The 11,613-nt window shown below is 30.6% G+C and overlaps 2 protein-coding genes across 2 annotated transcripts; both read right to left on the reverse strand.

The window, feature by feature from the left end:
- Positions 1 to 4,310: 4,310 nt before the first annotated feature.
- LOC102592526 (protein PHLOEM PROTEIN 2-LIKE A8-like) lies at positions 4,311 to 7,121 on the reverse strand. Its single transcript, XM_006342350.2, has 4 exons — positions 6,545 to 7,121; positions 5,543 to 5,678; positions 5,039 to 5,157; positions 4,311 to 4,946 (listed from the first exon to the last, which is right to left on the reverse strand). Exons 1-4 carry the CDS (start codon positions 7,021 to 7,023, stop codon positions 4,544 to 4,546), a joined length of 1,137 nt encoding a protein of 378 aa, XP_006342412.1. The 5' UTR covers positions 7,024 to 7,121; the 3' UTR covers positions 4,311 to 4,543.
- A 1,905-nt stretch (positions 7,122 to 9,026) lies between these two features.
- LOC102594838 (protein PHLOEM PROTEIN 2-LIKE A5-like) lies at positions 9,027 to 11,243 on the reverse strand. Its single transcript, XM_015306555.1, has 4 exons — positions 10,668 to 11,243; positions 10,400 to 10,538; positions 9,651 to 9,766; positions 9,027 to 9,556 (listed from the first exon to the last, which is right to left on the reverse strand). The coding sequence occupies exons 1-4, from the start codon at positions 11,144 to 11,146 to the stop codon at positions 9,154 to 9,156; spliced, it is 1,137 nt and encodes a 378-aa protein (XP_015162041.1). The 5' UTR covers positions 11,147 to 11,243; the 3' UTR covers positions 9,027 to 9,153.
- Positions 11,244 to 11,613: the final 370 nt, after the last annotated feature.

Consider the following 11,613-nt stretch of genomic DNA (forward strand, 5'->3'; position numbering starts at 1 on the left):
ATATTTAATTCTGAAATTTGTTGATATATATAGATAATATGAGATCATAAAATCTTTAATAAGGATTTCTTAAGTTTTAGCTTAAATATGATTTAAAAAAATCACACTTGAATACGGAATATAAATTGAAGAGAGAGGAAAATATAGAACTTGTATTAATTATTGCAGTTTAGACTTTTAATTACATGTTTTGATTTTTGGGTGATGTATATTTCTTTTGCTACAATTTCTGGCAACAATATATAATATGCATTGTTTTACAACCAAATTTATTCTTCCCGAATTTATACCCGTTGGATACTAATTTTATACATTTTTATTTTTGTCTTTGATCTAAAATTTCAAGTTGAATACCAAGTGTATATAAATTGGATAAAACATTAACTTGTTTTAGACTGTCTAATTTGATTGAAATATCAGTTACATTTTATTTTTTTCATTTTCAAGTGGGATATTTGTTGGATACCAATTGAATACAACATTAACTTGTTTAGGTTGTCTAATTTGATTGAAATCTCAACCACATGTTGAGTTTTTATTAAATTGGTGCTAAGTACATAGATAGCCAATTTTGGGGTGGCTTGTTTAAGTCAAGCCCTAAGTTAATAAATTTTACAAGTCTGCTTATTTTAAAACAACTTCAGATGTACTAATTGCAAGAAAAATAATCAGCGTATGAAGTCGATATGTTGCATGCACATGACTAAACTTCAACAACATATGGCTGAATCTCAGCCACGTTTGCATACACTATAGCCATAAATAATTGCAGTTCAGTCACTTTTGTATTCACTTCAGTTATTCGTCCAAATTAACAGCTCATACGTAACGGTGTCTGGGTGGGGGTGGGGGTGGGGTAGGGGGATTGGAGGGGTTGTTTTATATATTTATGGTTTTGCTGGGGTACTTGAATCTTCTAGTTTGAATCTTCCTACTAGATGACCATATTGAGAGGGTATTATTTTCTAATTCCATGCTTCATTTTCCGGCACAAATTCTCAAAGGAGTAATCTTGATAGTTGTTTCATCAATTTCCATGAAGTTCATTAATCCAAGTTTATTTCCTTCTCCGTTCATTTTTGCTTGTCACATTCTGCTTATCAAGAATCAAATTATATGAACATTGACAAACGTTTTAAGATGTATTTCTCATCATATTAATATTTAAAATATTAAATTAATCTAATTCAGTTTAGCTTCAAAAAATTAATTAAATCGACTCTAGTAAACCGAAATATGACAAATACTAAATGTACGTAAACATACAGAGTACCATATTTATATGACTAAGGAACATGTACTATATTTAGTTATTTTAATATTGGAACATATTACCTAAACGCAAAACTAGAAATTTCGTTGAAAGCTTGCATAATACCCAATGACAATCAATGCATACATCAAAATTTTCAAATCAAACTAAGCAATTACTTTTTATATAAATATAAAAGCTAAAGTCAACAAAAAACATTGTACTAGTGATAAATACAATTCAAACATTATCATAATTATACTCGACGAGACTTAGTACTATCTTATTGGTCCATTTTTTTGACTAGGTAACGTGAATCTTCTTTATTACTACTATAGTAGAAATGTTTTAACTTTAATTCTTGACCAAAACTCGAAACATAAATTAAAATGTAGTAAGACAATATGCTATTTAATTTAAACCAAAAAAAATATGAACTAATAGTATTTTTTTTTTGTTTTCAAAATCGAGAAATCTGAGAATCAGTGGTACACTATTCCAAAATTTAGTAAATAAGTAATAGATTTGTCTGACTAACAAAAGTGGATTCATGTTTTGATATTTATATATTCTTATAAAAATCTCAAATGAAGTACATAAAATAATATTTAAGTTCATATTTAATTATTTATATATAAATATTTTATTGATTTCTTAATTATTAATATGAATAAAAGCCACTAAATTTTTGTCTATCCAATCATTGGAGGATACCTCATTGGGCCAAAATAAATTGTTGAAAGTAAGTTATAATCTTGAACTTCATATTCAATTAATTAATTATTGAAAGATTATCTTAAATAGTCACTCATCTAAACTCTTAAACTACAAAAAATCTTTTGAAGATATTTTGTGGATGAATCGTAAACAAATTAAATAATAAATTTAATTTGCAAAAAATTAAAGTAGCTAAATTAAATTGTTGATGTAACATTAGTCAATCAAATTCTTTAATTAATTTAATTACTTGTCCAACATGACTAAATGCCCTATAGGGTTCCTATGTTGTTTCATGCATTGAATGTGCCATCTACTCAATCATTTTCCAAATTATAAATGATGAAAAATGATGATAATATTAATTGGAATATCTTTGTCAAATTGTATATATCCACATAAATTTCACGTGTTCCTGTATAAGTCCAACAAGTCAGTAGCAATGCAGACACCACAAAATTTCTATATTGGTTACGTTTTACTTTTCGAGAATTAAATTATATGTATATTGTGATTAATATTTTAAGATGTACATTTTTACTATATCAATAAGAGAAAAATTACAACTTATAGTATTATTCATATATTTTTCAACTATCTAAATTTTGATTTTAAAAATATTGGAGTGTAATCTATAGCTTTATTTGTAATTTTTATCTTGCTGTATATGTTGTTGCCATATTTTTCTTGCAATCCTACTCCAAACACATTTCTTTTGAAACGAGGGTCTTTCAAAAATAACCTCTCTACCTTTATAAAGGTAGGTGAGAGTAATGTTTGAGTACATCCTATACTTCCAGACTTCACCTGTAGAACTATGCTGTGTATGTTGTTGTATAATTAATTAGTTTCGACGATTAGTCAAATTGACTCTCGGAAAGTTATATGTGACAAGTATTTTGAAACGGAGGAAGTAATATCTAGCCATTTCTTCAACGTTCAATTAATTTTGTAGTCCTTTATTTTACAAATTTATTTTAAATTTTATGTCATTTTTGTCAAAACAAATAAAATAATTATGTTCAAAGTCTTTTAAGCTTATATTTCAAAGTTGTTGAATTGTTCGTACTCCGTACGAGTTTTGCTACAATTGCGGTATGCTTGAAGTTTCAAAGTCATGTTATAAAAAAACCTAATACTATTATGAAATTACGTCTATACTTTCTATATTATAGGTAACGTAGAAGATATCTTTTTTTTTTTAATTTAGTGTAATATTGTCTTGAACGGGAGTTTTAGTATAATTGGTAAAATTATTGTCATATGATCAAGAAGTCACGAGTTCGAACCATGAAAACAATCTCTATGACTATATACAATAAATTCTTGTTGTTCGATCTTCTCCTTGTTCCCCACATATAATGGGTTAACTAGCAAAATACATATACATACACAAATTCGACCTCAAATATCTATTTGATACTTAATTTACCCGATTCAATTCAACTTAACCTGTCCAAATTTGAGCTACGAGGTTTATTTCCATGCGCTATATTAATTTTACATCCATAAAGTTGGTGGAGTCATATGAATCTTCCAACTAAATGACCATATAATTTATTTTTGTTCAATTTTATTAATTACTTTCTTATAAACTGCATATATTTTCAAGATTAGGCTTTGATATAGGTCTTTTGATAATTGACGTTTCATCAAATTTCCAAGAAGTTCATTCCAATCAACATAAATTGTGTAGTCCCCATTCTAGAAAGTATAGTACAATTTTGTCCTTTTCGAAAAGCTCGTCCATTTGGGCCGACCCATTCTAGAAAGAATATATTTGGGCCGACCTTAAGTGGACACCCCTCCTTAAGTGCGGTGGAAGTCACCAATCTAGGTTAAAAAGAACCTTCTAAATTGTCCATGCATATTACATATCTTAAATCCGTTTTTTGTTGTATAATATTACACCAAAAAAAATGAAACTAGAATTGTAGGGGGCACTCAATGAAGAGAACCCCTCCAAAAATTGGCATATGTCAGTGATTGCAGCGAGCACACAATATTCTTTAATAAAAGGCGAAAGAATAATTGCACAATAGACAATAAAATTAAAAAGGGCATCACGATGCACTAAATTCTCGTTATGCGAGGGGCATAGGGAAGGGCCTGATCAAAATAGTCTATTATACGCAATTTTATCTTGCATTTCTGTGAGAGTATGTTTCCACATCTCAAATCTCTTGCCTCCTAGTCATATGACAATAGATTGGACAAGTCTTTGGCCTTTCAGAATAGTGAGGGAGGAAAAGAGTTGATCGAAACTGAGTGCAGAAATTGATACTATAGACAAGTGGTGTATGCATCAACTCACTTTGTTACCGTACATGATTTTTTTTTAAAACAACTAAATGTCGATGCAAATAAGCTCGATCTTTGAACAAAATTAAATTTTATAGAATCATATTAAAATATTTTTAAAAATTTACTTTACTACCAACGGCACATTGTTTAATCAAATTCAATTCTCTGGATTAATACGCTCCTCTAGAAGGGCCGTATATAAAAGTACTTGAATCAATCCAAATAAGACCAAAACAAAAAGGCATAGTAAGAGGAGGATTCTTCTCTTCTTCATTCGGCGCGAAACTCCACTCCTTGAACAATGAGGCCACCTTTTGCTTCGAGACGCTGAGTCTCCATTAATCGAGCATCAACATCTCCGTCTTCTCCTGCATCATTGAAAAAGTCTCCCATTTTTAATTCCATCCATCCATCACCTCTTTTGAAGGGTAGTGTCTCTCTAGGTCCTCGTCCTGCAAAATGTACAACACTAGCTCGTTGTTCCGCTTCCTTTACACTCATAGAATCAACAAATCTAACAACTGCATTAACGGTTTCAAGGCCATGGAATTTATCTTCCAATTTGAACACTAGATAAGCAACATATTTGGTTCTTTTTGATAGTCTTCGAGTTTCAATTTTGCCTCGAATATCAAGCCAACAAACCCACTTGAGTTTAGCCACTTCCCCGAATCTACAAAAAAAATTCACCTTTATCAATAATTATTACTAATTCCTTTCAAATTTTATACTAGTACATAGAAAGATATCGCAAATATATAAAACCTGGAGTCAGAGTGAGGTAACCATTCCCAATAGTCTGGTGTATTACTCCATTCAATATCAAGTCCTCTTGCTGCTATCATGAAACATTTCTTTCCCGTCTTCTTATCTCGTGAAAAACTCTATTTGACATATCAAATCACAAACATAAAACATTATAAATTATAAAACAATTTGAAAAAGGTCTTATAGACCACTTAATAGCCCTTATGAATGGGCCAGGCCAGTAACGGGTCTGGCATATTCTTATGGTGTATGATTGGGCTCAGCACATGCCAATCCAGCTCACTTGACATGACTAGCTACAACTGGCCGCGCATTATACCATACATAAAACACATCAATAGCCATGAGGGTCATTTTCATTGTACAATTAGTCAGACTTATTTGTATTCATGCCAATAATTAACTACATGTTTGGTGGCCTGGTTCCAGGCCCAGGCCACCTAACAGCCCTTATGAATGGGGAAGGCTAGTCATGAATTCAAATTATAAAAGAAAAAATACCATTTTCCCTTCATCAATAAGAATTGGAGATTTAGCGTCCACGCCCCGATCCCTAGCGTCATCATCGTCATCAGATTTAATATGTAATGATGACATTAGTTCGTCAACAACCTTTTTGATGCAATCTGCCTCATCCCTAAATGTTACAATAAAAAGAACAATTATTTAGATCGAAATTTAGAAATCAAACTTTTTTCTGTCTCAATTTATGTGATATCATTTGATTTGACATAAAATTTAAGAAAGAAAAGAACAAAATTTGAAATTTATGATCTAAAAAGAACCTTACACACTTGTGTGGAGTTGTAAATGATCATTTGATTAAGGGTACAAAAGAAAATTTAAAGTTAAATTCCTTCTATTAATATAAAAGTGATATTTTTTTTTGAATGGATTATGTCACATAAGGCATAAAGAGAATACAAGATTATAGAATTTATATTTAGGGTATACTCTCTTTATGATATTATATATACCTTATTTTATTAATTTTAATTATTTTTGCACAACAATAAAACAATATGTTTCTTGAATCACCCAAGAAGGCAAAGCTCGAAAAATACTATTCCTTATATATATTCTAATTTAAGTTTGCATACGGATATACGATATGAAGTCACGATTTCAAATCAATATTTGAATATGAGATTTTGAGATTAGAATCTGAAATCATTCTCCAAAAACATGATTTGGAATCTCAAATCATGTTTTTTTTATATGGAAAATTTGGGATTCCAAACACATGCCCAAACATTGATTTGAAATTAGGACTTCATATGGCATGTCTAAACGCAAGCTAAGTGTCTTACTTTCCTTTTTGATTTGTCCATAAGAGATTCTCTTTCTATATTTAGTGTGTTTTTCAATTCCAACAATCTACACGACAAGTTTAAAACCACAAAATTTCTCTTTATTTTTTTAAAAAAATTCCGTGTCCAATCAAATTAAGAGATCTATATTGTTACGGAGGGGGAATAAAGAGAAAAAGAAAAATAATCTTACTTGTAATTTTGCAAATGGTGCCCTACTATTTTCCCAGACTCAGCAAATGCATCCCTCCATCTTTGAATTTTCTCCATATCATCTTTATATTTTTCCTCATGTTTGGTAAAAGACTCAGCAAAAGTTTGAGTTTGATGACGCACATCTGATGGATCCACATTATAGAAAATAGGAATTACGATTTGATCCAATTCCTTTCGACACTTTATGATGTGTGCAAGCTCGTCTAAACACCATTTTGACGATGCATAGCTTTCAGAAAATATCACTATAGCAAATTTAGACTCTTCTATGGCTTTTGGTAGTTCATCAGAAATTAATTTTCCAGTTTCTAGACGTTCATCGTCTTTGAAAACATTAATTCCTCCTTGTATTAAAGCGTTATGGAGATGACTCACAAATGTTCTACGTATATCTACACCTCTAAAACTCAGAAAAGCATCGTACTTTTGAATTTTGGAAGAAGAAGTGTTTGACATTGTTGAAGAGTATTAGTTACAATTGCTAAAAACTAATAGGGAAATTCTCAACTTAATGAAGAACAACACTTTACCTAATTTTTTCACTATTTATTCATAGTCTTTATGGTCTTATCATGTTTCTATAATTCTATTTCAAAGTCATGAAAATGTAACCTACTTTTTCATTAGTGAGGTCGTACAAAATACAGGTAAGAAGACTTTTGACTTAGACCTTGGCGAAAAAAGCCAAGAAAAATCTTGAGGTGTCAGTGGAGTGTATTAGCAAAAATAATGCACGCATTAACTCTGTGTATTAATAGTATCTTGTTTGCATGCATTAGTTATACACTTTATTGTGTATGAAAGAGTGTATTACTAATATCATTGATTTCTAGGTATTAGTAACACAAAGAGATTCAATACATGTATTAGTATGGTTACAACCTCAATTACCCCTCAAAACCCCTTTTTACATCTTTTCCATCATAATTGTGGAGGATATTTTTATAAATGAAATTTTTTATGCAATTCATGTTATTTTTTGTACACCAAACCAAACAATGCATAAAAAATAATTTATGTATAGTGAATACAAGCATAACTAATACTCTATTTAACATTATTTTTATACACCCTATCAAACGACCTCTAAGTGTACGTCATCGTATATTAGATCTCGCACAATTAAGTAATACCATATATTTGATACTCGGCCTCCATTCCTTTTTCGTTGTAATGTTGCGCTTTCCGAAAGATAATTTGACTAATTTTCAAAGTTAAATTAGATTATATTAATTCGATATTTTAAATTAAAATTTTAGATATTCAAAAACTATACGAAAATTACTATAAATTACAATTTTTTGCATATCAATATGATAAAAAATACATCGTAAATTGTTAGTCAAAATTCTTATCATTTGAATCTAAAAAAGAAAATCATGACAACTAAAAAGGAATGAAGTTTTTCTCTAAAAGAGTCTGCTGGGCTGAAAAATTGGTGTGCAATACACTAAACGATGATTTTTTTTGGACTAATAATTAAACCATCGTCTATTGCGACGTATAGATACAATATCATCGATTTCAAATATAGTAAATGATAAAATTTCTGATGAAAATTTTGCCTTAGCATATATCAGGCTCAATCAGAGACAAATAACATATCGTCTAGATAAAGGTGTCACGATACAAAATTACAAAGGTCCCCTATTTTAGTTATTACGTTAGAAACTAAACTAAATATATAGTACTATTGAATAACAAAATATTATGGTAATCTGATAAGATTATTAATTAATTACTCTAAGTTGTTATGACATTGAAAGCTTAATGTTTGATATTTTCCACCAAATTTGAGGATGGAATTTCTCTAGTACTATTAAATCGGTAGGCCTAGTAATGGATATCTTCAATATGGACCAATTAATTGGAGTTGTGTTGTATCCAATGTCAATGTAAAAGTTTGAAGATGACCATATTAATATTTAATTAGGATTGTTAAAACTATTGTTCTACGCGTATCTTCACCTCTAAACTCAGAAAAGCATCGTAAAAACTATTCATAGTCTTTATGGGAACTTCTTATCATCTTCGTATTTCAAGTCATCAAATATGATATTACTTGTGCGAGATCTCATACATGCACAATGACACTAGGTGGGCACCCTCCCATAAATAATGCCCGCCTACGCAATCAAATACAATTTCTCTACTTATTTATATAATCTCTTTAAATTGAATATTTTCTCTACTTATGTATTGAAGTGCTTGTAGTTTCAAGAATATTACTACTCTCTAGCTAAAATATGAAATAAATAATTAATTTTATCTTGAACTTCTAAAATGACAAAAAAGTCGAGATGATTATTTTAAAAAATCATGACAAATAATTTGAGATGGAAAGATCGTAGTATTTAAACTTTGATTTGTTTTAAGTTACTTGGGAAGAAATAGATACTCATAATGTTGTTATACTCTCTTCTAAAACAAAAATGTAGCGCCTCTTTTGGACTGTAAAAAAAGTAAAACTTGTAGAATCATATTAAAATGTTTGACGAGAGGGAGTTGCTCGGATGGTAAGCACCCCTCAATATCAAAATGAAACCAAAACAAAAGGGCATAGTTAGAGGAGGATTCTTCTCTTCTTCATTCGGGACGAAACTCCACTCCTTGAACAATGAGGCCCTTTTTTTCATCGAGTTTCTTAGTTTCCATTAATCGCGCATCAACATATCCGTCTTCTCCTGCATCATTGAAAAAGTCTCCCATTTTTAATTCCATCCATCCATCAGCTCTTTCGAAGGGTAGCGTTTCTCTAGGTCCTCGTCCTGCAAAATGCACAACACTAGCTCGTTTCTCCGCATCTTTTTTACTCATAGAATCAACAAATCTTACAACTGCATTAACAGTTTCAAGGCCATAGAATTGATTTTCCAATTTGAACACTAGATAAGCAACATATTTGGTTCTTTTTGACAGTCTTCGAGAATCAATTTTGCCTTGAATTTCAAGCCAATAGACCTTCTTGAGTTTAGCCACTTCCGCGAATCTACAAAAAAAAAATTAACCTTGCTCAATAATTATTACTGATTTCTTTCCAATTTTATACTAAAATATGGAAAGGGACTGCGAATATATAAAACCTGGAGTCAGAGTGAGATAACCATTTCCAATACTTTGGTTTATGACTCCATTCAATATCAAGTTCCCTTGCTGCTATCATAAAACATTTCTTCCTCTTCTTATCTAACGAAAAACTCTGATTGACAAGACAAATAACAAACATAGGACATCATAAATTAGAAAACAAATCGAAAAAGGTCCTATAGAGACCACTCAACAATCATAATGAATGGGCCAAGCTAGTAGTTGGCCTGTGTCTGGACCCTGACCACCCAACAACCCTTATGAATGGGGCAGCCTAGTCATTGGCCCTTTCTTATCAGGTCGGGTTGGATCGGTCATGGACTGACCCTGCCCACTTGACATGACTTCCACAGTTTCACCCATACATGTAACACGGTACACATAGACATTGGTCCTTTTCATTGACAATTAGTTATTTATTAATCTAAATTCTAGTATTTACGAAAATAACGCAGTAAAAGAATAAAACTATAATTGCATATGTAATTTTAGTTATGGACATATGTCAAGTGTGAATTAATCATTTATAAAAAAAACATGTATACATATTATTTGGTATTTTAAAGACTATTGATCATTATATTACTTACTAAATAGGATTTTGTATTGATAATTGAAACAATATTTTCAAGGGTCAACTAACACAATTTTGAAACTAACAACTAGGTACTTAATTAATGGACGTGATAAGATAGATATCTATCAAATTTCACTAAAAGGATTCAAATTATAAAAGAAATAATACCATTTTGCCTCCATCAATAAGAATTGGAGAGTTATTGTCCATGCCCCGTATGAAGGCACGGACACCATCGTCATCGGATTCAATATGTAATACTGACATTAGTCTTTCAACAACCTTTTTGATGCAATCTGCCTCATCCCTAAATGTAACAATGAAAAGAACAACTATTTACATCGAACTTTAGAAATCAAATTAAATATTCTCTCTGACTCCGTTTATATGACATGTTTGACTTAGCAGTTAATAAGACAAAGAAAAGTAATCTTACTTGTAGTTTTGCAAATGATACCCTGATATTTTCCCAGACTCCGCAAATGCATCCCTCCATCTTTGAATCTTCTCCATATCGTCTTTGTATTTTTCCTCATGTTGGGAAAAAGACTCAGCAAAAGTTTGAGTTTGATGACGCACATCTGATGGATCCACATTATAGAAAATAGGAATTACGATTTGTTTCAATTCCTTTCGACACTTTATGATGTGTGCAAGCTCGTCTAAACACCATTTTGACGATGCATAGCTTTCAGAAAATATCACTATAGCAAATTTAGACTCTTCTATGGCTTTTGGCAGTTCATCAGAAATTGAATTTCCGGTTTCTAGACGCTCATCGTCTTTGAAAACATCAATTCTTCCTTGTATTAAAGCGTTATAGAGATGACTCACGAATGTTTTTCGTGTATCTTCACCTCTAAAACTCAGAAATGCATCGTACTTGTGAATTTCAGAAGAAAAAGTGTGTGACATTATTGTTGATGAATATAAGTTATAATTGCTAAAGACTTAATGAAGAACAAGACACCACCTTTTTTCACTATTTATTCATAGTCTTTATGGTAACTTCTTATCATGTTCCTCATTGAAATCATAAAAAATGTACCCTACTTTTTTTTTCAAAAAAATTAATGAGAGAAAATAAAGAGTACGTACTAAAAACAAGTAATTTAAGAAGACTTTTGACTTATCCCTTGCCAAGAAGGTGAAGAAAAGTCATAAGTGTCGTTACGCGTGTATTAGATCTTAGGTTACTATGATACTATTTGATTTAAAATTTGAAAATCTGCATAATTAATAAATGCATAAGTTATGAGGAAACGTATGTATTATTTTATGTAGGGTTTTTAGAATGTGGAAAAAGCACAATATTAATAATCAATATATGATTCATGAATAACTATACTTTGTATAAAATAATATATAGATTCTCTCCTAAC

Source organism: Solanum tuberosum, unplaced genomic scaffold, assembly GCF_000226075.1.
Source record: "Solanum tuberosum cultivar DM 1-3 516 R44 unplaced genomic scaffold, SolTub_3.0 scf00034, whole genome shotgun sequence".
NCBI classification, from domain to species: domain Eukaryota; kingdom Viridiplantae; phylum Streptophyta; class Magnoliopsida; order Solanales; family Solanaceae; genus Solanum; species Solanum tuberosum.

What these genes read in the sequence shown, in the direction of transcription:
- LOC102592526 (XM_006342350.2), bottom strand. Translation starts at nt 7,023, where the DNA reads ATGTCAAACACTTCTTCTTCCAAAATTCAAAAGTACGATGCTTTTCTG. An exon ending in CACCATTTGCAAAATTACAA is followed by an intron (nt 5,679 to 6,544) that starts GTAAGATTATTT and finishes TGTAACATTTAG; the next exon opens with GGATGAGGCAGATTGCATCA. An exon ending in TTATTGATGAAGGGAAAATG is followed by an intron (nt 5,158 to 5,542) that starts GTATTTTTTCTT and finishes TATGTCAAATAG; the next exon opens with AGTTTTTCACGAGATAAGAA.
- LOC102594838 (XM_015306555.1), bottom strand. Translation starts at nt 11,146, where the DNA reads ATGTCACACACTTTTTCTTCTGAAATTCACAAGTACGATGCATTTCTG. An exon ending in TATCATTTGCAAAACTACAA is followed by an intron (nt 10,539 to 10,667) that starts GTAAGATTACTT and finishes TGTTACATTTAG; the next exon opens with GGATGAGGCAGATTGCATCA. An exon ending in TTATTGATGGAGGCAAAATG is followed by an intron (nt 9,767 to 10,399) that starts GTATTATTTCTT and finishes CTTGTCAATCAG; the next exon opens with AGTTTTTCGTTAGATAAGAA.